At 35.6% G+C, this 26,847-nt stretch overlaps 2 protein-coding genes across 5 annotated transcripts in view; one reads left to right on the forward strand and one right to left on the reverse strand.

Annotated features, from left to right (window-relative positions):
* Nucleotides 1-1,795, reverse strand: part of LOC121313004 (collagen alpha-1(VI) chain-like) — a 37,871-nt gene extending 36,076 nt beyond the window's left edge. For 2 of the 3 annotated variants that reach the window (XM_041245081.1, XM_041245079.1), the window contains exons 1-2: nt 1,728-1,793; nt 971-1,088 (exon numbers count right to left, since the gene is read on the reverse strand). In XM_041245081.1, coding sequence (XP_041101015.1) covers nt 971-1,055 — 85 coding nt within the window. In that variant the 5' untranslated portion in view covers nt 1,056-1,088; nt 1,728-1,793. Of the gene's footprint in view, nt 1-970; nt 1,089-1,185; nt 1,220-1,727 lie in introns of all 3 variants that reach the window. The other variant, XM_041245080.1, reaches the window with a different exon arrangement.
* A 17,480-nt stretch (nt 1,796-19,275) lies between these two features.
* The window catches only part of LOC121313005 (collagen alpha-6(VI) chain-like), an 88,032-nt gene continuing 80,460 nt past the window's right edge, over nt 19,276-26,847 (forward strand). For both annotated transcript variants that reach the window (XM_041245082.1, XM_041245084.1), the window contains exon 1: nt 19,276-19,303. The gene's annotated coding sequence lies outside the window, so the exon portion shown is untranslated. The remainder of the gene's footprint in view (nt 19,304-26,847) is intronic.

Below are 26,847 nucleotides of genomic sequence, written 5' to 3' on the forward strand. Positions count from 1 at the left end.
GATCATGACCCAAGACAAGTGTTGCTTGCCCGGGAAAATAAAACCTATGCTCTCCCATAGCCGAGTACATGTGCTTCATCGTTCAGCGGTGGACATGTGTCAGACAACCCTAAGGATTAGCTATGGGCTGCAGTGATACGGAACCGAAGGTTAGGAAAATGTGTTTAAAACACATTAAAGTTAAAAACAAAGTGGCGCCTGTGTTCAAATTTAGATGGGAAATTGCTGTTCCCCTGGTAAATAATAGCAATGTATTTAAACACACCCTCAACAGTTGTTTCAGGCACACTGATTGAGAGTGGTATGAAGCTAGCGGTTTACACAAACCTAACCCTACAAAATGCACATCACTGCTCCCTGTAGGACACATTTTTGTGTGCACCCTGATCAAAACAAAAGTGGATATCTGAAAAAACTGATAATTTGGTAGGTATTTGTGTTATCCCATTGTAATCCATTACACAGTGTACTCTCATTTCCTGTCTCTTCCTCGACTGTAACGTTCAGGTTGAATGCTGCTGTAGATGCGATATTGCTAACACCTCTGGAGCCTTATTCTAAGATGACAAATGTGGAAACATGTTGTCTTAAAAAAATAATGTTTAGTTTGTAATGTAAAATACATTTAAACATAAGTAATAAATGAAGTAATCCAAATAAACATGATATTTAGATTTTTTTGCATGTTTTGTTTAAAAAAAAAAAAAAAGATTTAGAAATTAAAAAATAGACTATATTTGGCTAAAATGATAGCAGTGTATTTCTGAGACGAATTTAACCAGGGTGTTATATACAATAGAAAGTGAGTAGCTATGTACCAGCAAAATTAATATACTACTCAACTCCATGTTGTTTTTACATTTTCAGTGTCCTATATAAATAATAGTTTTTTAAATAGTTTCCCAGGTTGAGGTAGAGATAAGGTAATAATGGCAAAATATTTTAAAAGCATTGTGTATGTATGTCTTACCATAAAAATTTGATCTGATTCCCAGAAGACTGTTCACATTGCACACTACATTCAGTAAACCCACAATTCTTAATAAAGAATACATGGCTGATTTCTTCTACATGGGTATGAAGCCCTGCTAGAATTTGAAAAAAAGAAACAAACAATGTATTATTTTAAAAATACTTTTATATTTTACACATTTTTATCTGCTACTATCTTCTGAAACTGGTTACCTGAATGGAATATACAGAAAAGCCTCAAAATAAACTGTAAAGAAAAAAAAATTAGCATTAAAATATATTTAGAGAGCTTTCTCAAATTTGTAACAATTTTAACACCAATCATAAAATCTATACATTCAAAACACTGGATGACAGATAAATTACAGACACATGATTTGTCAATCTTGCCGATTTCCAATGTCCTTATTATTATAATATGTGAAGTACACCATAACAACTATATTGAATATTCCCCAGATATAAATACATCTAGTACTTATTTTACATACACCTGTAACTGAGTCACTTTACTTTGTTGGTATTATATTTGTTGGACATTTTGTAATTGTTTTAACTTAAGAAGAGCGCACACAAAGAGGCTACCTCACGAGTTCCTCTTGTATCCCACCCTACCCCTTTCTGAGTACTTCATAGATAAATCAGTTGTTTACATGGTAGTATTTTAACACAACACCAAAAACATGCATCCAGTTAAGATAACTTTAATCAACATGCTAAATGAACTTGTTTCTTTTTTTTTTAAATTAACTTACCTCTTTACTTTGACATGGTAAAAAAGTGTCTTTGTCATCTGAGGCTCTTTGGTCTCTTCAGTTGAGTGTGTTTTTGACCTCCCCCAGGTAAAGGGTGGAGTAAGACTTCACCACTCCCCTCTCAGTGTGACCAGTACTCTTACAAACACCAGAACACTGACATTTTACTGGGAAGCCAGAGAAGAGCACATGCAGCTGTATTTCCCTTAAATCCCATTTAGCAACCTTTTTTATTTGATATAAAAAATCTAGCAGTAAAAAAAAGGTGTTATTATAATCACATTTGAGTTTCCCTAGCCACAATAAGAATAACCAAGCAAGAAGTTTAATTAGCAGAGGGTGTATTCATCCTTGCAGGTACACCATTTCTATCAACCAGAAAACCTGGTTTATGAACTTCAGAAGCAACTACACTGGAGACAGGACATCAATGTTGTTATGTAAATGTAAGGCTAATTCACTGGGGTTGATACTTTTATTGATTTGTGTTACCAAAAAAAAAAAAAAAAAAAACAAAACAAAAAAAAACTTCTTCCTTAAAATAATAGTTTTTTTTTTTTTATTATTATTATTTGAGTGTAAAAAAACCCAGAAAATGTCTAACAAGACAAAAAAAAAAATCTGCATTTTTCAGCTTCTATTAAAACAGATTAGTAGTCTGTAGGCATATCTGTAATATGATCAGTCATGTTTATGCTGTTCCTAATAGCTGTAATTTTAACATTGGTCAGTTTTCCACCACGCAAGTTTAGAAACTCCAAATTCTCTCTCCACTGTCTTGACTTGTGTGACATAGCACACACATACCACGCACATTCTTCACGCTATACAACATTGAAAGACTTTAAAAGGAGAGTAGATCACCTTCTCATGTGAGAAAATAAACATACAATTGGCCAAACACGTCCGAAAGCCATACCTTTGCCCATGAGACTTCAGTGACAAGGTTGTGTACCAATTAATATGAGATCTTCTCGAAGTAGACCTGGCAAACTACTTTGACCAAATAGGGAAAAAAAATAAGCATACAGTATGAGGGGTTTAGAGACTTCTTCATTCAATTTTTAAATTTTTTTTTATGTGACACCATTTATTCAATGTTTCAAATTATTGTCATTTCACTCATAAAATGATAGTGCTTTATAGTTTAATTATTTTGTAAGCTTTATAAGGTTATATAAAACATACTGAAGCTACTACAAATAAAACAAAAATGCAGCCCTTTGCAATAAATACATAACTAGTGATGTCTTTTGCTACACACAGTTTTTTTTCATCTTTTATACTTTTGTTATCTTCATGTTTGTTGTTTGAAGCACCGATTGCTTTAAGCAGACTTTTTTGTCCCAGCAAAAAAATGCAATTCATTGTACACTAGACTTAAGTAGCATCTATCATAAATACCTACCAAGGACAAAAAAAGTCATGTTTATATGGGATTTTGTTGCCAGTGACTTTATTATTGCTGCAGGATGACGACAGCATCAGGCTTGAGACCACGTAGGCTAGAGTTGAAGTAAAATCTCTTAAATCTAATTCACTGAGCATTTGTTCATTCATTGTGTGGTCCAGTAGTTAAAGAAACAGGCTTGTAATTAGGAGGTCCTTAGTTCAAATACCAGCTCAGCCTCTGACTCACTGTGTGACCCCAAGCAAGTCACTTAACCTCCTTGTGCTCTATCTTTTGGGTGAGACGTTCCTGTAAGTGACTCTGCAGCTGATGCGTAGTTCACACATCCTAGTCTCAAATCTTGTAAAGCACTGTGTCATGGTGGTCCACTATGAAAGGTGCTATATAAAAAAAAGGTATTAATATCTAATATTTGTTATAAGGTGAAGCACAGATAACGCAATCTCTTAATTGTGGACCCCAACCACGTGTTATAACGGGGGAGCAGTGTCTTATTATTATATTTCTTAGTAGACTATCACAATCATGCATCATATAACTTAATTTCTACCCCACTTAATACCACTACAGGAAATGAAAGCTAAAAAACCAATATAAAAATATTCAAAAGTTTACATGTACAGTATTTCAATGTTCTGACATGTAAAGTGGCAAACCATGCACACAATGATCTAATTTACAACTTTAATACAATATTTTTTCTTCTTTTTTTATGTTATGTGTTCTATGCATGGGATGAAACCTATACCCCTTAAAAATGATCTAATTTGTAAAAAAAAAATCTAATTTGTAATTTTGTAACCTAGTCAATTCTTGCAACTGTATTTCAATTTCAGTTCTGCTGTATTTGCATTCATTTATGATACTCCACTTATTGTCACTTCTATTGCTAAAGTAATGCATTCCACACAGTTTTTTTTTTTCATTCATCTGGCCCACTTCTGAGCACTCACTGCCTGCCAGTTTTATGTTCTGGGTTAGGAAAACAAGCGGAACTACCATTCACTCAATTACCGTAACTACAATTGATAATAGTTTGCCAACATGTTGAATTCATTACCCTAACAAGCCAAGTATTTTAAACAGAAACAAAGGAAACTGTTTCAATGAACCATTCTTCTTCCAGACTCAGTGTGTAGAACAGTTGACTGGGGGCATTCTTCTGGCTGGAGACTTTGGTAAATTTAATTCCAAAATAAATAGCGCTGCATGTTTCAATTAAGATTATGGCAGGCACAGTATAAATTATTTCCTTTCTGCGCCTACAATTTGTTTCCTTGTTCCAGGCCAAACTCCATCAAATGTGTTACTTTGCTGGTTTATTTTCAGGCCACCCTTATCCAAATGCATGGAGATGCACTATACTAAAAAGAGGGTCACCCCATTATCCATATTTAGCCAATTAATTCATCTGCATCCTGTTTTAAGTTAACTTCTGATCGGCTCCCAGATGTATCATTGTTAATGTTTTAATGTTACCACCATTCAATACATATACTGGTATTTCACTGTGGTTCTGTTACGTTCAGCTGAAACTATAAGATACTAAGTCAAGTAGACACATTTAATTTGAGTGTATTTCACATCAGCAGTTTCGAAAAGTTTAATGCTATTCACATCAAATTAATCATATTCTACATTTAGCACCCGTCAGCCCTTAATAGAAGTGTCAGAATTCATTTTGATATAGGTATTTAAGTATATGTGCATTCTTGTGTGATGCTAATGAACTATTAAAGCACCATCTGCTCTGGTATTTTTTACATTCTTCATTTTACAGAACACCTGGCCACGCACCCACACCTCCGGGACATTTAAATACAACACAAAACAAGGTCACCGCCTTTTCAAGATCACTGCCTAATACACCTGGCGGATCTTCTTAGCCAAAGGTTCCTAGTAGAGCGGTCACTATTCTAAAATCGAAAACAATGGTAATAGTCTTGAAAATTAATGTGATAATACAACTTTATTTTTTCTATAACGTTTATTCGCTGTTTTATTTTATTTTATTTTTTTTGTTTTTTACGCCAGATGTTTCGCTGCTATTTTTGTATTCAGATGCGCGTCAAATATCACAGGCAAGATGGGTCTGATTATAGTTGTCCTTTGTGATAAGCAGCACAAGAAATACCTCAGTAAAGAATAGAAACAGAAATTATTGGAAAACATGAGGAAATCAGAAAGCAAGCACTGTTGGTATGTTGAAATAATCACACTTTTTTGACAGCAGGTTTGTGTTAAATGTCACGGTGTAGCTTCTAGAAAGTGTATACCATTACTGGATACGGCGGACCACTATTAAATGTAGATTGAACTACAAAACAAAATCACATATCCAGTTATATCCAGTATTGCATTTACAGCAAATTAAACTGTATCTATTATACGTGTATTTTCCCCCACTAGTGTGAAACACTGCTGTCTGACGTTTCATCTGCTGTATTGACAGTACCAACTACCTGTGTTTACAATCTACCTATTGTTTATTTTAAAAAAACAAAAAAAAAAGCAAAAAAAAAAAAAAAAAACACACATCTGGATGCATCGCAATGATTGCGTTTGGTAGTCCTATCTGTACTTATAATTTTGATTAAACAATGTTTTTGTTTCCAATAACATTGTTGAAATTATTTGCTGCCAATAACACAGTGTGAGATTGTATAATTATTGTAGCATTTTTGGAGAGCAAGTGAGTGGATTAAAAATTAAACTAAAATATACATAGGATCAGTGAAAGCGGTCAGCCCAGCCTGACCTGTGTGTTTAGTTGTTTGCGTTCCTGATTTTGTTTCTGTTTTATTTGCTCTGTGAGTAGTGTTTCTGTTTATTTGTGTTTTTAAATAAACATGGCACCACCAGGCCTGTGCCCCTCAGTACCTGCTTGTTTGTTTTTGGTTCCTGCATTCTGGCCTGACATCACCACAGGGCTGCCCTGTCTCAAGGTCCTATATATATATATATTTATACTATATATATATATATATATATATATATATATATATAGTACCAAACTTTATTCTTATGGAGCTGACTGACTAAACGTACATAAGAAATGTACGGAATAAAGTCATTACTTTGGTATTCGTCGTTATCCATTTGCCTTTATTTTAATTTGTATGGAATAAAGTCACTAGTCATTTCAGAGGAAAAACATTGCTATATCTGCAAAAAAATGTAAGCAGTAAATGCTTAGGACGATCACATGTACTAAGTCAGTCTTATCCTTGACAGTACTAAATTAATCCACTTGAACAGGATCATCACGAGTCTGATTTAGTACGCTGCAGTTGAGATCTTGTTTAATCTGATTTAGCAGATGATCTACCTGTGATGATTAACTTCTGGTACCCTGCTATCAGGGTTTTAAGGTGTATTAACTTTATTCCAATCAGGTAAGAACTCCACTTTACTATGAGGAATACGATAATGTTTGTTATGGTATTTGTTTATTTATTAATTTAACATTTTTTTTTTTTTTGTAAAACGTGACCTAGAATTTTTGGAACATTGATATTCTTTCATAATGAAATACAAATACAGATGCAAGAGTCTGCAATTTATTTTAGCACGTAAAATAATTTAGAACAAGTGATATATCATTATTAATTTGGTATAATAATTGTGTAAAAAGTGTTTGGTAAAGTATTTCGGTTTTATTGATGTCTGTATTTATTTGCACAAGGCACAAAGGTAATTTTGCTTACTGTTGCAATTTAAAATGAAAAGTTAAACTATAAGTAGACAGAAACATTACACACTTAAACCATTTTACTGTTTACATAAAATTAAGTGTTTTGGTTTCAGCGACGTAGCCCATTATCTTCAATCATTGTCTATCAGTTTGTCATTTTCCCCCCAACATTACTGTAATCTTAGGCTTGCATACACATTTGTCAGCCGGGGTCTTTCAACTACGTGCCACATATGTTCGCTTCTCATTGGTCAGTTTCCAAGTTATGGCATATGTAGCTCCAGGATCGGATCAACATTATGGATCAGTGGAGCCTGATCCAGATCCTCGTAGTTAAACACCATCTCATGATCCGGCTCCAGTGATCTCAGATCTGATCCCATTTTTCTTCCCACTGACTTCTATACTGACTAATGATTATATCAATAAATGACTGTCAATGAGTTTTAGTACTGCAATTCGAGGGGGACATTTCCCAGTCAATGAAAAAGTGATGGGGACTTGTCCCCCATGTAAAATACACCTGTGAGTCCAGATGTTTTTATCCACTTGGGTTGGAAAAGTTTTTTTTTTGTTTGTTTTTCCCCCAGTGTGATCATAGTAGTTGTTTTATGGATTTTATTTAATTCTTTTTTTAGGTAACATAACCAAGGTAATTTAACCAGGAGCTTTATTGTTTTAGATGTAATTTTATTGTATTAAATGCTTATGGTGGTGTGTGCCTAATTTAGTGTTTTGTATACTGAGCATCAAAAGAAACATATCACTTGTATTTGAGCATCAAACTAAATGTATCACTTATATTTGAGCATCAGAAGAATCTTATCACTTATATTTGGATAAAATTCACACATTCTGAAAATGATAAACTCTATTTTAGAGCAGGTGCTGTGACTTTGTATTGTGTGCTGATTAACAATTGACACCACAAAGATGCTGCTAAATGATCTGTTGATCTTGGGCAGGTATTGTGACTCTTGTTCTGCCAGTTCGTGGCATGTCATTGACAGAATGTGTTTGGTCATACCGTCTTGCCAGGTTTGAAATTGCTGGCTGTGAGCACCCAAGACGGTGAGCCACAGTACACTGCCCTAGTCCAGCCTCCAACATGCCGATTGCATGAAGGCGCTGCTCTCTTGACAGACGTGACTTTTTTTTTTCTGTAATTTTCTTTATTGCTTTTACTAAAGCTTGCAATTCAACAGCTGAAATCACTCCATATCCAGTGTCCAATTAACTGTCTCACTAATTAGGTGATTAAGTGCATATGCTTCAGTCATAGTCACTCAAGCGTGTCATGGTCAAGGATGAATAATCAAGTGATTAAAAAGAAACCAAAAACATTTTGTTAATGCCCATCATTTATATACCTTATTTTTTTCAAAAATAAGTATGTTGTAATAGTGATAAGTTTCTTCTGATGCTCAGTATATTTTAGAAGTGTGCAGCCGCTGTTTCTGCAACGCCGTTTCTGTTCTACGTTTTGCCTATCCCATTGATTGTTTTAACTGTAGATAAAACTGTAGGTATTGTGGGTTGCAATATTAATTCGGGTCAGAAGCTGGTATATTGCTGCAATCTAGGCAAAGCAACCGTGAAATTCTTTTTATTTATAATTTCATTTTATTTTTCACAAATGTCGTTTTATTTACAGATACACATTAATAAAACAACTCATAGATGTATATCAATAATAGTATAGTATTCTTTATGTTTTGACTACATACATATTTATTAAACATTATCTGTTTTTTTTTAACACTGACATAAACACACCTCGCACAGAAAAAAATGTAGTTATCATAATTTTTCATTGGCGGCAGTAGTGGTAATGTACAGCCCCCACTCTTTTTAATTAACTGCCTATTTACAGGAAATACTGCCAATGCCCTCTTTAAAAATACAATAAGATAAAATAAAAAGTATATATTTACACTGCTCTACTATTGTGAGGCTGTCATAATAATTGCACATGCAGCAATCTACCCATTAAATAAACGACAGTATTGTATTTCAATCCCATTGCACTGAAGCAGGGCTCCGGTATACCAAAAGCTTGGGGTTTCTTAGTATTTAAACACTAAGCAAAGCAGATTCATTCATTCAAAACCAAAACAGCATTTTCTCCAGTGTAAAGTTTGCACCACTTGAAATAAAACAAAAAAATAGCATACTAATATAAAATATAAGCAAACAAGCTATATTTTCCCCAAAAGGAATAAACAGCTAATGCTTAACGACAGTATCCAAATGACTCGCTCCATTGCTAGTGCTAGTCAGAGCTTCCATTTCCCTTTAGACCGTGTCTATGGTAACGGCTGAGCCTTGACAACTACCATTGCAAGTATTTATTGAAAGTAATTTTTGTATAAACCTCCCAATTTAAAAATGACATGCTATCTATGCTATAACATTTTTCGTTTTATACGTTGTATTTCATGCTATTTCGTATTTGCGAGAAACATAGGGCTCTATCTGGTAGTAAAACCTTATTTCTTCATTGCCATAACCAATGTTTCTTTTTTTTTGTTAAGTTTTGCTGTTGGTTCATGGCTTTGGGACATATTTTCATGTATTAAACCTTTTAAACTGCATTCTTTTCTATAGACTTATTTATTTGAGGTGACCTGTTGGGGGCTTGGTAATTCTATGTGTTTTGGTTACATACTGTTTCTCTCTGGCTCTATGGAATACAATAAACCACAATAGAGAGTGGTGTAATCTAATAGTCAGTAGGGGGTGCAAAAGAGAACAGAGTCCTTATTGCAGCCCTGCTACACATAGTAGAAGTGAAATGCTAAAGCAGCCATTTGTCTTTTCCTAGTTTTCAGAGAAAGCACTTCTACTTATCCAGCTAGAGGGAGTTCAAATACTTCCAAACTGGACAATTACCTTGCTGAGCTAATCATCTGCAAGCTAAGGTTATAAGCAGTAATTTTTTTTCATATCATACACTCTTAAGGGACAATTTCTTAGGGTTAGAGGTTAGGGTTATGGTGGAGTTAAGACTTTGATGCACATTATGATATACAAAATGCCAGCACAAATTAATTGAATCTGAGACTTTTAGATTTAAAAGGGACATTTACTCTGAAAGCATGTACGGCTGGACAAACTGAGCTGAGTCCTACATTATCTATAGGAGTGATAGTTACAACATTTCTGTGGGGTCCGCTTTAAAAGAAAGCCTGAACTAGTGAAACACTTAAATAACAGAAAAGAATATTTTTCTTTTAAATCTGTGTAAAACGTTTTCCTCTGTAGCGGTGGTTGCCTGGGCTGGTCAGTAAGGACCTCACCTAATGTTACACCGCAAGATGCCTTTTAACATTTTGCATTTAAACCATAAATAATCAAACATTTACAAAGTCATTATTTTGCTTTAGACATAGTTGTTTTTCCTTTCAGAACAAAATCCCACTTATGACAGTAAATATTTATCCTAGAGGACTGTTTATAGAGGAGAAACATGACCTGTGAGTTGTTTTTATTTGAAAACCTATAATTTTTCACATGCAAGACATGAGAACATGAGTTAATTTGCACATATCAATAATAATAAAACCTTGATGTTGCATGACTACAGGGCAGATTATAAAACCTTGTATTTTTTAAACAAGTTGGAGCATTCACAAATCAGTTTGGGTTGTTGAATTAATGTCTAATGGATCTTTGCACTTGGAGAACATCATTAACTTGTGTCAGGTCTTCACTTGCATTGGTGCATCCCTCTATCCCGTCTTGTTTTGTAAATGTAGACATGTTATCAATCTGACATACAGCCACTGCAGATGTTTTAATGTTTTGCTTTGTTTATGGACTTTGTCATACCTGCATGATACCTGCAATAATAGTTTTATCTGCAACGTATCGACAAATAACAATCAACCATTTTGTTACAGACTTTCAACAAGTCTGACACAAACAATTTTGGCTGTTTCTTAATTAAACCCATGTAAAAAAAAAAAAACTAAACTAAAAAATGCTTAACATAAAAAAGAACAGTCCTTCTACAGTAGCAGGTGCAGTTTACACTGCCTGTGGGTTTTCTGATCGCGTCGTCAATTCCACATTTTTTAAATCCGTTGATGGAAATGTCAGGTTTACTTTTAATGTTTTCAAGCAAACTGGCTTCATCACTGCCCTTCTCATATCCACTTTGACATCTGACACATTATTTCCTTTCTCCAGTGCTTCTTTAACATGTTTTGTATACCAGTCTCACAGAGGGCGGAATCGCTATGAGTACTGTATGCAACCTTAAACCCCAAATAAATTATCAGCCTGTTATATGGTATAGCCTAGGTTGAGAGGTGCGCTGTAATAAAAAATAAATACAAATAAATAAAAATCCTGAGCCTTCTAACCTGTCCTGGATCGGCTCAGAATGTGAACTTTTCTGTGGTTTGTGGTTCTGCTGCGGGTTCAAATTTTTAAATTTTCAGGTCTGAATTTAAATCACCAAAAATATTTTCTGTCCTTTCAGTGTACTCGTCTGTAACCCTTTCCCAAATAACATATTAGAGGGTAAATGCAACGGCATTTCCTGCACTAAAGCAGGGGGCGATTAGGGAGGATTCATCTGACTAAGCAGGTTCTCATTTGTTTGATACAGTGCAAGATCCTTTAATCACGTCTGCTTGGTGATATTAAAAATGTTTGTGAACGAGGTGAAACAAAAGATGCAGGGTATATATCATGTAGTGGATAATAGTTTGAGGTAAATAAGAAGTGTGGAATTATTGTGGAATCGTAGCGAATGAAAATAATGAACGTGGCTGGATTCGTTGCTTGACTGGTGGCACAAAAGGTATTTTATAGTAAAGGAAGTAGAGATAGTTAATATTAAAATATTAATATATATGCAGACCACTAGAGAAAGCTACCATGCTGTATAGCCTATTGCATAAACTCATTCTGTGGAGAAAAGATGAGATATTTGTGTGAATATGAGTGCATGAGAGAGTCAGTTGACACAGACAGTAAGTAAAGGACAAAAACTTGTGGGTTTGGGTTGTGTTGCAGATCTTATTAAAGCGGGTCGGGCTGGGTCGCAGGTAAGAAGATGGTGCTGCAGCGGGTTGCGGGTTCAGGTTGGGTCCTGTAGTAGAGGTTCCAGGTCAGAAGCGGGTCGTAAAAATCGGGCTAAGAAGTATTATATTTTTCTGTATAAGGGTATTTGTGTAAATAAAGAGGGTCAGCTTTACACCCCTGTGAGGCGTGAGTGTATTAAATGGAATGTCCAGACAGTAATTTATGTGTACAGAAATAAAATGATTTATTTTTATTCTCTATACACAACAAAATGATTAAATAACAAAAGAAAACAAAATGGTGTGAGGGAAGGAGTGCAGGGGTGAAATCCAAAACAAACCGTGATGACTCGTCTTTAATTGTCTTCGTGGCGACCCATACATAAACAAAAAAAAGACAAAAGAAATGTTAGTGTTTTTTGTTTTAAAAATCCCGCTGCACCAAACCAGTCTCTCCCTCCACCCGTTACTCCTCCTATTTTACTTTCGGACCAACCCCGAACACAGTAGTACGTTCCCTTTAGTATGTAATGTCCCGCCTCTGTAGTCAGTGGAACACCAATCCCCAACTGACAAGTGTCCTTATCCTTCACTTGACTCCAGTGGCTGGAATTTACATACTCGTACTTCCGCCCCTCACCAAGGTGCCGCCCCTCAAAAGATGACTTTTGCCATGGTCACGAGATCTTGGTAAGGGAAGTCCCGAGTTGGTTTGATGCCATCTACTGTCGGGAGGCTGAATCACAGACCGAAAACCCTTTGACTCATCACAACCCCTTTGAGTTTAAAAGTTCTGAAAGGAAGAGATACTTGATCACTCCTAGTATCTACATGTTCGATGAAATTTACATTAAATATGTGGGTGTTTTCAAAATAAGATGGATGGTGTACAGTAAGATTAAAGCTGGTTCTTTTATGGCTGTCTGAATGCTGTTACACTGCCAAGTTATTAATGCACAATAGCCAAAAGGCAAAACTATTGTAATCATTGGGTGTTGTTTGGAGAGCAGGTGTTAGGTCGGCCAGGGTGCCCCTGTGGTCTGGCAGGGAGCCTGTGGGCTTGCCTGTAAGCTGCCCCGAGCTATGTTGTCCTCCGATGCTGTAGCTCTTAGGTGGCTGCATGGTGGGTCTGCAGTGTGAAAAGAAGTGGTTGGCTGACAACAAGTTGCTGAGGACAGTGTGTGTTTGTCTTCGTCACTCCTGAGTCAGCTCAGGGGTGGTAGCGATGAGCTCAACCTAAAAATAAATGACTATTCTAAATTGGGAGTAAAATTATAAAAAAAAAAAAAAACATTTTAAAAAAGAAAACACCCTCATAGACTGGTCACAACCTGATTCAATAGGTTTTTCAGTGGTTTCCTTGCAAACCCTTGCGGTGTATGTGCTTCCACTGCCCACTCCACTGCTCTGTGCCCCAAAGCAGCCTCTTGACGGGCTTCATCTCACCACGTCCCTACCTCAACTCTCCTCCCTTCAGGACCGCCTCCCAGCAGTTACACCTCTCCATTCTTGAGCCCCGCCTAATTCCTCAGCTCTCAAAGATTCACACAGCAGGCACATCAAATTCTCCGGTGGCAGACAGTTATGCAATAATTTTAACTGTTTATTTTGTTTATCCCAACAGTGCCATTTTCTCCATATGTGCAGTCTCTGTGGAAAAGTCCATTCCCTTTCCATCTGCCCACCTCACCGTAAATGACAATCAACCCTCCTCATTGCATTGACCCTCATCAACTCCCTATTCTATCCGAGGCGTTCCAAAACCATCCTGACCATAATTTTGTTTTTGGGCTTTCCAATGGCTTCTCCCCTGGTTTAACAATTATCCCATCATCCTCCCTATGTTGTAAAAAACCTTCAATCCACACTAAAGGAATCCGAAGTCATTGCTTATTGCATCCGAGAAATCAAAAGGATTCATGGAGGGGCCCTTTTACCCCCCCCCCCCTTCCTTCCCTCAATTCCGAATCAGCCCCTTCAGGGTTGCCACTAGAAAAATCTCAGACAAGAAGCACCTCCTCATTTACCTCTCTTCCACCTTGTGGTTCTTCCAGCAGCAGCATCAATGCACTCATTCCTTCTGACCAGTTTTCTCTTCACTACATCACCATTTCTGATGCTATCCAGTCTTTTGTTTTAATTTCGCCGTATGCATCATTCCTCAAGGCAGAACCATCATATCACCACCTTGCTCTCTACAACAGTACAAAATATTAATGCCCACATCAATATATCTTCAGAGGCTCAGAAAGACATTAGGATGTGGTTGACGTCTTTTAATAAATGGCCATTCTGTGGTAAATTCTTATATATATTTCTGACAAGCCAACCTTGATCTTTTAAATGGAGGAGAGTGACATTTTTGTTTGATTTGTGATTCCTATTTTAATAACTAATAAGCAACCAAGTAAACGGACAACGTGGAATCTTACATTTGTTCTACAGAATATTGCCCGAAGTGGGGGGGGCCCATCTCTCTGTCGGGACCGCCAGAGGTTTCCTCCCAATCAAAGGGTTTTTCTCTCTGCTGAGCAGGTGAGGTTATATATATATATATATATATATATATATATATATATATATATATATATATATATATATATATATATATATATAGTTAATCTGTATTTTCTAATTAACCTTCTTCGGGAGATCACGACCAGACCTCCGAGACAAAGTCTGAAAGAGATAAGGAAATGAAGTAAGTCTGGAAGAGATAAGGAAATGAACATGCAAAGGGTCAAGACAGAATGTTATGTTTGTTTATTCTAGCCATAGTTGCATTTAAGACTGATGGAGTTTATTGTTCAGTTTTCCTTTAACAGAGAATGGGATTATGGGAAGGAGAAGGATACAATGCATGCATATAGAGAGTACAGTAAATTAGGTGAGGAGCGGGTGGAGGCAATATCATTTTGTTCAGGAGTAGGATTTTTTAGGTTAACAAATACAGCTCCTCAGTCAACAATCATATGATCCAGAAATGAAGATTCAGAGCAGGTTAACATTTTTACCTTTAATAATATTTCATGTAATTTGAGGAGAAAGTGTGCTATGGGACCACTGAACCAGAGGTGGAGCCATAAGAACATAAGAACATAAGAACATAAGAAAGTTTACAAACGAGTGGATGCCATTCGGCCCATCTTGCTCGTTTGGTTGTTAGTAGCTTATTGATCCCAAAATCTCATCAAGCAGCTTCTTGAAGGATCCCAGGGTGTCAGCTTCAACAACATTACTGGGGAGTTGATTCCAGACCCTCACAATTCTCTGTGTAAAAAAGTGTCTCCTATTTTCTGTTCTGAATGCCCCTTTTTCTAAACTCCATTTGTGACCCCTGGTCCTTGTTTCTTTTTTCAGGCTGAAAAAGTCCCTTGCGTCGACACTGTCAATACCTTTTAGAATTTTGAATGCTTGAATTAGGTCGCCACGTAGTCTTCTTTGTTCAAGACTGAACAGATTCAATTCTTTTAGCCTGTCTGCATATGACATGCCTTTTAAGCCCGGAATAATTCTGGTCGCTCTTCTTTGCACTCTTTCTAGAGCAGCAATATCTTTTTTATAGCGAGGTGACCAGAACTGCACACAATATTCAAGATGAGGTCTTACAAGTGCATTGTACAGTTTTAACATTACTTCCCTTGATTTAAATTCAACACTTTTCACAATGTATCCGAGTATCTTGTTAGCCTTTTTTATAGCTTCCCCACATTGCCTAGATGAAGACATTTCTGAGTCAACAAAAACTCCTAGGTCTTTTTCATAGATTCCTTCTCCAATTTCAATATCTCCCATATGATATTTATAATGTACATTTTTATTTCCTGCGTGCAGTACCTTACACTTTTCTCTATTAAATGTCATTTGCCATGTATCTGCCCAGTTCTGAATCTTGTCTAGATCATTTTGAATGACCTTTGCTGCTGCAACAGTGTTTGCCACTCCTCCTACTTTTGTGTCGTCTGCAAATTTAACAAGTTTGCTTACTATACCAGAATCTAAATCATTAATGTAGATTAGGAATAGCAGAGGACCTAATACTGATCCCTGTGGTACACCGCTGGTTACCACACTCCATTCTGAGGTTTTTCCTCTAATCAGTACTTTCTGTTTTCTACATGTTAACCACTCCCTAATCCATGTACATGTGTTTAAATGTCTGCTTCGCTTCAACCGTACATGTAAGTCCACACTTATGAAGATGAAATTTTGCAAATCAAAGGTGCAGACTCAGCATAACATGTATACGGCTGCAGGCACCAATGGCTCCAGTAATGGTATTAATCAGACTATTGCTCAAGGACACCTGCTCTATCTCCAGAAACTCTTTCTCACTGTCGGCTATAAAGCCAGGTTGTGTGCAAGGGTATTGCCTTAGCTGCCATGGTAACAATGACTACTGTACAACAATAGCAATTAAACTTAATAAAGCGACTTTAATTTTCATTGCACCTGAATCACTGACAATGGCCTTGAATTTCAGGTTTTAAATATTTCCCTGTACCTTGACTGGACAACAATTGAAATGGGCACTTATCCACTATAGCATGCATTTTCAAGATTACAATCGCAGGATTCAGAGTTTTAAAAATCTATAGGGGGGTTAGGTTGTACAGAACCCCAATTTTCTTGCTTCTCGTGTCTTTCTCTGCTGGAAACCTGCGCTCAAATCCAGCTCACAAGTGAAATTAGTTGGGTAGTTTCAGAGGTTGAGACTACTAAACAATCAAAAAATGTGTTTCTGCTTGAGAGAGGTCCAGGACTGAATAACAGGTGTTGCTCAGGTAAGGGTTAAGTGGCTTGCTGCTACCATGTCTGAATATAGAAAATGTCATTGTTGCTTATTAACAATTCTAATATCTTGGATGTTACCTTTTTTGAATGTTTTTTTGTTTTGATCCTCCAGAGATCCAAATGAAAACAAGAATAAATAAATACAAGAAAATTCAGTATTAAATCTTATTGTGTAGTTTTAAACTGTATGGTTATACAAGAGGGCAGCTTTAAGTAAATATTTCAGACGTGCCAACTCTCCCAATGTCGCCAGAAGTCTCCTGACATCAGCCCTTGCTCCTCACAGGAAATTTGAAGAAACTCCAGATATTTAGTTAATAAAGTTTATTCTCCATGTCTTGCTGTCTAGAAATCCATGATTCTCCTGAGGGCTGATCTGGGATCAGTTTACATGAAGAGCATGACTCAGACCCTGCAATCTCAAAAAATAAAAAGATTTCTCAACTCTTGATTTCTGCTTAGATAATTAAAGACCCCCATTTTGCCTTGGCATTGACAGGAATTGTTATTCATTAAATAACTAATAATTCCAATAAAACACACAACAGCAGCTCTGGTAAACCTCCTTCATAGTGAAGGTAACTGACCCATGTTATAACATTTTACTTTCTGGAAATACTGTATATCACTGTTCTTGTACAAAGTGAAGCACATGGCATTAATTTTCAATTAGATGTTTAGATGACAGTGGTTTACCTTTAATACTTTACAACATGTTTTTATTGCACTCATCTGTTTTTGGGTTACACTAGAGATTAACCTTTAACAATAAATAAGTGTCCATCCGTTATTGATTTAAGAGAAGGCAAGTATATGTTTTCGATAATGCATATGTTAAATATTAGTGACCTCAGAACATTTGTTCTGCATTGACTGTTGGTTCCAAAAAGGTGTACTATAGAAAAAAGAACCTGGAACTCTTTTTCATTAGTGATAAATAACATTTATTGTTTAATTGAATATAGCACCAATCCTTAATTTAGGCACAAACTCAGAGGGACTGTCCATAAAAATATACACTCAACTTAATAGTATTAATTAAATTTGACATCAATCCAAGAAGCTCAACTTCGAGAGATATTCAACTCAGCTTAATACAATAACTTGTGTTGTCAAGACAATATACTGAGGCAACCTTGTCAGGTTGACAAACTAAGCAGTACAAAAATATCTGCATTTATACATTCAGGTTTGACCATCCTTAAGCAGACCTTGTGATTTGGTTAAGAGTGTTAGGATATCAATTACATCAAGTTACAGAACCCTCTCTGTTGGAAGGAGACATCCTGTGAATAAATATGAGTTGTTAATTGAAATGTCGACCCCTTTCCCACGAACCATGCAATGGTATTTCCTTTGATCTGATCTCAGGATCTTTCTTCCTTCCTCTGTTCTGGTCCCTTTATTTAATTTTCATTTTATTTTGGAGGGGGTTGCAGAGTGATATTTCTTTTTATCCGTTTATTGCCACACTCTTCCACTGAATGGGGGGGGGGGGGTCACATGATCTCTTGCGAAATCCTGTCCTCCCGATCATCATGCGGTTTTAACTGCCTTTTGCTCCTGCATTCCTCAACAGATGGAGACTTGTGTTGGTCAGTTTCAGATCAGAACTGTAGCTTTAACTTCATCCCATATATTCACATTCATATTAGATATTTGATGTAAATGTTAGTTGCTGTTTTTGTAATAGCTATATGTCTCATCTATTTTGGAACTGTGTGTACTGCAGAATATTTTCTTTATTTCTATAAAGATTAATAATAATGGCTTTTATATCATAAATTAAATTATCCTAATAGCTAAATTACATCTTCAAAACTGTTCAACCTATAAAACAAATGTCCTTATTTTCATGAAAGAAATGGGCAGTACATAAAACTAACCAAAATACTTATACTGATAATAACAAACACAAGAAAACTTACCATCTCTACATTATGTAACTTTTTTTTTTAATCGACATCCAGAAGAAAGCTATGGCTCTCCACAGCAGAATGTATTACAAATAGGTTACACTTTGTAATGAGAAATATAAAGCAAACATTCTGTACCGTGAACAAAGTCTATAACATTAATAACAAAGAGAAGAAAGTTCAAGGTGTGCAGTGTCCCCAGTAAAAACACCACCTGTTTGAGTGAAGGCTTCCGAACCTGCTATCTTAAAGCTTTACATTGTACTTGCCTGGACACAGCTTGGAATGCAATTTTTTTTTGTATTATTTTCTCACATTTATAAAGGTATCCAAAGAAATGATCAGACTGATATTTCCAAATTATTATTATTATTATTATTATTATTATTATTATTATTATTATTATTTATTATTTTTATTATTATTTTGTGGAAAATGAAAGTGAAAACATAGATTTGTTTTACCTTTTAGTCTACTAAACACAAGTTAGAAGTAATTCACAGACTCAAGTTACTTTTTAGTAAGATGTAATATTCAACATTGTGATGTAACATATATTGCTTGTAGTTGCTGAAGCGCGTTTTAAGATATTTATTTTGGAGAAGTAGCAAATAAAGGAGATTTGGGCATGGGTGCATGGGAGGAGCTTCAGGGAGGAAAATTTAGAAAAATACTAATTAGTCTGCAAGAAAGACCAGCCTGTGCTGCAGGATCATCAAACTCAGGCTGTGAGTATTTGGTCCCTATTTGTTTTTATTTATCAGATTATTATTATTATTATTATTATTATTATTATTATTATTATTATTATTATTATTATTTTACCTTACAGTTAGCCTTATTAATACACAAAGTAATAAATAAACTATATTGTATCTAGAGTATACAAAGCAGTAAGACTTGATATTTTGTTATAATATTATATGTATTACTAATCATAATAATTATTAATATATATTATTATTATTATATAATATAATATATTTGGATAATTGAGGAAGACTGATGGTATTATTATGAGTAGTTCCTTTGTATAAATCCAAATTGTTGTTTGTGGTACCAATTTAATAGTTTTATTTATTTCCATTGACTGTATAATATTAAAATTAGACTACATTGGCTTGCAATTACAACTAACTTGCAATGTATAAATATGAAAATCTGAACTGAATTTATGGTTTGGGTTTACTGTAGCACATACTCTCAAACAGAATCTCATTTTGCTAGAGATGCTACACATATTTGGTAATATAATATTGGTAATATTATTTAATGATATTATAAGCAAATGCTAGTAGAAAAAAGACAAATTACATGTCGATATAGTTAAGATATATACATGTACCTATGTTGTTAGGTCTAGAATTTAGATGAACTGCATCAGGCAGTTCAAATCCATTGACATAATATAGTCGGTAAAACAGCCTAATTCAGTTTTGGTGCCTATTACACAGTTAAAATGTCGGTAGCATGCTTTCGTTCAGGCAGTTCCATAAAGCATATGGCAAGTAAATTAAAGCCCAAATTAAATTCTGCAGATTCGGCAGTTAAGCTGTGTTAATTTTGTGCAAGTGTAATTACATTTGAGACTTAAGCATTTACAAAACATTTGCAAAACAAAGCAAAAAAACGTTATGTACCCTTTTTAAATGTTTTACTTCTGGAAAGATGTTTTGTTCCTTTCTCTTCTGTAGACAAGAGAAAAGTGTCAGTTAATTAAACTGGGCATCAGAAAATGACTTTAATTCAGTCATCCCTCTGTTACGGGGTACCCCACAATGTTACACAATTGATGCCGGTTTCCCACAAAGTTGTCAAATGCACCTCCCCTGGTTCTCATTAGATGGCAGTATCAAGCTTCGTGGCTCCCCTCTAGTGGACTCAACACAGCGGAGTGTGCAGCTTTCAAAAGGCACTGCTTCAGAGACTGCATTCAAAGAAATCACAGTCCAGATGTAACAGGTGCTTTTTAAACATTTAGTCTAGTTTTCAAATACAGGCCAAGAGCATGACCTCGAGTATTAATGACTGAGAAACAAAAATGTCAAAACAAATACAGCTGAAGTAGGCTTAGAAATGAGACCACACATGGACATAAGTAATAACTCAACAAAGCACATCTACTACCAGTATCCCTTATTCCACATGACATGTGGCCTCCTGACTACAGTTCTCATTGCTGTTTCAGTACTGCCTTCCAGATTTTTAACATATACAGCCTAGAGATTTTCATCTTGTATGACAGATTCTGTTTTGTTTTACTATATATCATCTCCTTTTTCTTAATGTTTTATTTGTAGCTGTTTTAAAAAGTTGCTATTTGTGTTCTGCGTGATTTCCTATTGTTATTTCTGCTTACGTAGGTTAATGATATAAAAATGATCCAGTCTAAATGTTTAGTACAGTATTTTCAAAATAGTACATTTTCAAAACACTGGTAGTAAATCTACAGTTGGCTACCCTTTTGTAACTTTCTGTAACTTCGTTAAGTTATGTTAAACACTGTGTTTATCTTTTAGAAAAATGTTGTGGAACCAACACTTTTTTTATTGTTCTTCTAAAACAAATGTTGCTCAATTAATTAGGTTTACTAGATGTTACTTCAACTCTATAGGTGGTCGCTCAAGCCTGGTGCTGTCAGTAGCCCACAGCAATAATACAGGAGACCACTGGCACCAATTCCCAGCTGTGCTAATTTAATACATTTTGGAGATACAAACTTTACTTTATTTGTCGTTGGTAGGTACCAATTATGGGTGCTACTTAAAGATAGTGTACAATGAATTGCATTTTATTGCTAGGGGACAGAAACATCTAGGCTTAAAGCAATCAGCTATCTTCATGTGCTTTGCAAAGGGCTTTGTTATTTATTTATTTATTTATTGATGTATTGCAAAGGGCTGCATTTTTTATACTTGTGCTTCAGTATTTTTGTTATAACCTTATATATAAAACAACTAAACTATAAAGCACTATCATTTTATGAGTGAAATGGCAATAATTTGAAACACTGTATACTGTAAATGGTGTCACATTAAAAAAAAATACTGAACGGAGGTCTCTAAACCCCTTGTACTGTATGCTTATTTTTTTTCCTATTTGATCAAAGATCTTGCCTGGGCTACTTCCAGCAGACCTCAGACAATAAAGGATTGATTGGTGTGGCCTTTAGTTATACAGTAGTAGAAAGTTGTGCAAGGTTACAAACGGACAAGTTTCCTTGAAGAAAAAAAAAGAAGTTGTTTTTGGCCAATTTGCACTGCTTCTTAGTGTGAGAAGGCTATTTTAACCACCCTTTTTAAGTCGTACAGTGTTTTGGCAGCACACTTCCCATAGTCACATTCTCACGACAATGGAGAGAATGAAACCCTGCCATTGTTACAATTGCAGACAAAACATTTGATCATTCAAGAAAATATATGAAATACAAACATTTGGTGAACATTAGCCTCTAATTAATATAACAAACACCAAAATACACAATTTCAGGTAGTTTAACAAACAATCTTGATGAAAAGCAAAAGCACTTAAGCAATTTAAAATATTTGTTCATGACAAAAGTATTGGCACCGTCGCTTTAGTATTCTGTGTGTCTCCTTTTGCTTTTATTTCAGCTTTCAGGTGTTTATGATGATTCTTAAACAGTATGTTATATTATGCTGGTGAAAACTGGATAATAGTTCAAACGAATGTGCGTTAATCAACTTAAGTGAATACTATATGACCATTACCATATTAGATCATCGACTAAACACAGACAATCTATTAGTTATTTGTTACTTATCTGAAGCAGCAGAAAGGAGCAGCAACTGGCTATGGTTAAGACAGAAAGAGTCTGGATGGGGATTTCAAGCACAATAGAAAGAAAGCAACGTTGTTGTACTGGTAAGCTGGAATGAGTTGCATGGGGGACGGAACGGGTTGATACTGTGACTCCAGAATCACTGTCAAGCCCTCTTGAGGTGCTGTGGGCTAGTCGACAAAACACTGAGGATGGAAGGTGCCCACTTAAAGACCCCAGAGATGTACCCTACTTAGCTCAATCCAGACAGTTGTCATGCTGGTGCGCTGGGGAGACAGCACTGTGGTTAATCCCTGGAGCCAGCGTTGCAGCCGTTGCATGCTGTTGCGCTGGGGAGGCAAAATAAGCTGATCCCTGGAGCCAACATTACACTTCAGCCATCAACACCAGGCAGAAGGATATCTACATCATCAGATGGAAAGAAATGCAAATGGATGGAAATGCAGATGGATCACATTAGCTTACTATAAAGCTACGTAAGTTGGTGCTTATCTTGAAATCAGCCTTAATCAGCATTAAGTTTTAACATCTACTCTCATGTAATGGAAATCATTTGATATATATATATATATATATATATATATATATATATATATATATATATATATATATATATATATATATATATATATATGTGTGTGTGTGTGTGTGTGTGTGTGTGTGTGTGTGTGTGTGTGTATATATATATATATATATATATATATATATATATATATATATATATATATATATATATATATATATATATAATGACTATGTGTGGGAAAAGGGATGTTATAGTTCCATAGCCCATTTTACCAGGTATATATAGTCTTTATTAAAGCGCGACAACCAGGAGTTTGAAATTTGCAACCTGGGGCTGTATTCACAAAGATGACTTAAGTCTAAAACTAAAAAAAGGGCTTAAGTGTGCTTTGCAGACTATGTTATGACCGAGTCTGAAGTCTGATTCACAAAGCTATTTTCTGGGGGTCTTAACCAAGACCGCGTTCCTGTCCTCGCACCGCGTGTCTTCACTCTCTCCCACTCATGAGAAAGCTGCTCACTGCCCGAAGAAAAATTGTCAGTTTGGGTCCTTCACTGGGATTATAAGGCAAGAAATATCAGAAAATGTGCTGTAAATATATACAATAGTGTCAAACTATTATATTGTAAAATAGGATTTCATATTTTCTATTAATAACACATTGTTATAATTGTATTTTAAGATTATAAAGGGATATGTATAGGTTATCTCACTAATTATATTAAATATATATTTTTTAGGTGTAATTATACTGAGAAAAAAATGAAAAAAATAAATCGAAGCATTTAATAAAAAGATAATAAATCAGTGGGTTGACACTAATGGTCACGAACACATATATTTTAGTATTTCCAGTTCGGTGTGCGGAAATTGCTGCACAGTCTCAGTAGAAACTTCCAAAGGGTTTTCTTAAAGTTAAGACCATACTTAAGACCAAAATCCCATTAAGACTCGTTCATGAGTAAGACTTGAGTCCAAATTGAAGAGCCGGTCTCGTAAAGTGTAGCTGGCGGGGATAGGGTTAAATCCCCATCCCAGTAAGCTCGTGGGCTGGAGCCTTAATAAGGTAATTGTTTAATGAGCAAGGCTCCAGCCAGAGTATATAAGACCCACTCTGGGCTCAGAGTAGAGTTGTGAGGAGAGTGAAGGATAGTAAGAGCTACCAAGCCAGCAAACAATGTACTTGTAATTAAAAAAATAATTATTTGTTAGTGTTTATTTTTACTTTGGCCAGTGAGCTCTTTATTTTGTGTTTTTGTTTAAACTGTTTGTTTATTTTTGTTTAATAAAAAGCTAACTCTGTTGCGTTCAGTTTTAGCCCATTATTATCGTTTCATTTCCTGGTCTAATGTCACCACTCACACGAACCACTCAAGCAGTCCATGACACAAAGATTTTTTTAGTTTTTTGCTCTACTTGTTTTGTCAGAATATGAACTAAACTGCTAAATGTCTACTTCCTAGTCAGGTTACCTTGTACAGTTCGTTTCCTACGTGCAAAAGCACTAAGTCCAACTGCTGTTCACATTGAGGTTTAGGAAACGAACCAAACACGATGCGTTTGCCAAATGGACCTAGACCACCTCTTTAGGTGGACTCGGTAAGGTTTGTTTCCCAGGCAGACTTTGTTGTTCACACTGTAGAGTGCGGACCAAACCCTCTAAACAGACCCAGTGTGAACACAACCATAGCAGTCTTGATGTCGATCAACAAATTCATTTAAAAAATACAGTAGCCTACATTTGTTAATACACTACCCAAGCCAATTGTTAAGAAAAGAAGGTATACAGCCAATTCAATTCCTAAAAGCTCTATGGTCCAGCCCACTGGAAAAAGAAAGTATTGGTTTTACACTTCAAGCTGCACTGCATGATAAACGCGGAATACTGTGCCGTGCCTTGAAGTACCACAGATTTGACATGGTGCGGGGGAAGTTTTCCATGGAACTTCCCCCATGTGTGATACATATTTTTACATAATGTTGATTATGTAAAAATATGTATCACGCATGGCCATATAAAATTGCATTGTGGTCATGAGCACAGGTATATGGTAGTGTTGTTGTGACAGCATGACCCTCAAGTTAGGATTGCGTTACTTAACTACTTCCCTGTGATCTGCCTTTTATGTCACTGTCAAGTCATGCAGTTAATCAAGGTCACTCTGCCATAGGCTGTGCCTTCATTTAGCAGAGTAAGACCGCTGTTTCGGTTCATCTTTTTGTTTTTAGTAGAACTCAAGCATGAACAAGTCACAAGGAAATAATTTGCTATCAGCACTGTGTTATGTGTTGCCTGTTTTTAATTTAATTTGTGTTCATAATAAACCCTGGACTTTTTCTTCTAATACCACTGTGTACAAACCACAAATGTAATAACTGACCACAAATGTAATAATCACCTGCCCATAAATGTAATAACTATCCATAAATGTAATAATCTCTCCCAAAAATGTTATCACCCATCTACCAACTTTCAGTTATTATTTATTACAAAAAAAAAAAAAACATTTGTCATAATTAACTGGAAGAGTACAGTATATACTTTAATCATTGGGCAGTCATTATTTGGGGGTATGCAAATGACTTTTTAAAAAATATTTATATCCAAAACTGGCACTAATAAATATTATTAATTATAAGTTAAACTGTTTTAAACACATAAATAAATGTGTACTATGTAATTCACAGGCATTGTCATGAATGCAACATTTGCGGGTGACATTATATATGTCAACAGGTGGTTATTACATTCGTGAGCAGGTGGTTATTACATTCGTGAGCAGGTGGTTATTACACGTGTGAGCGGGTGGTTATTACACGTGGCGGTTATTACACGTGTGAGCAGGTGGTTATTACATGTGTGAGCAGGTGGTTATTACATGTGTGAGCAGGCGGTTATTACACGTGTGAGCAGGTGGTTATTACATGTGTGGGAGATATTACATCTGTGGGCAGTTATTACATTCATTATTTGCACACCTGTCTGCTTATTCAGCGTCTGTCATCCCATTACAATATGCTTCTGCAGTAAGTTGGCATTATACATTAATACCATTTTTATATATTAAACATACTGGTACTGGCAACGTCACGGCAGCCAGTACATCAGTCTCTGTCTGTCACACTCTACGTGGTGAGCCTGATAACTGGCATCATTGTCCTCAAATCTTCAACAAACTTGTCTCATACACGCCTAGTCTCATGTACAGTAGACTTTTAAAAAAGATTTGGCTATAATACGATACATTTATACAAATATTTTTTACCACCACATGCACTCTTTACCCTTTTTTCACGTTTTTACTTTTGCAATTATGACTGACGACTCACTGGTTACAAGTAAGCAGCCACAAGTAACTTTATTTCATTAAGTACAACAGCTGGATGAGGGTGAAAAGTGCACAAAACAAAGAAAAGTACAACACAAGTAAATGCTCATACGTATCAATATTTATTTTAAGGTATGACAAAAACATTAAACATAAATATTATTTACAACGATAACTAACGACTTACTGAAATCACCTTAACACAAACTTAGTGAAAATGACAGTAGAATTTGTCATATCTGATTTAATTGGTTCCAGAGGTCCATTGGATATGTAAAATCAATGGCGGCTGGTGGCCAAACATATGGTGAAGCAGAAAAAAGGCAGATAGCTTGGGGTCCCCTTAAGCCACCAGCAGCAGTAGAATCGTACATGATTGTACTGACTGACAACACTTTTCATATCTTAATGTTTTAACCCAATTTGACATATTTCCACTAGCTAACAGAGAAAAGAAAACAGTCATCTGTCATTTATTCTAATAAACTCAACTGTTACATACTGCCGCCTTATGTTTACAAATGCACTGTACACAACATTAATATAGCATTTCAATTTCAAGACCACGTCACTAACATACTTGGCATAAAATATTTTCCAAGCAAAGTTTTTAAG

The sequence above is a fragment of the Polyodon spathula genome, chromosome 3 (genome assembly GCF_017654505.1).
Source record: "Polyodon spathula isolate WHYD16114869_AA chromosome 3, ASM1765450v1, whole genome shotgun sequence".
NCBI lineage: Eukaryota > Metazoa > Chordata > Actinopteri > Acipenseriformes > Polyodontidae > Polyodon > Polyodon spathula.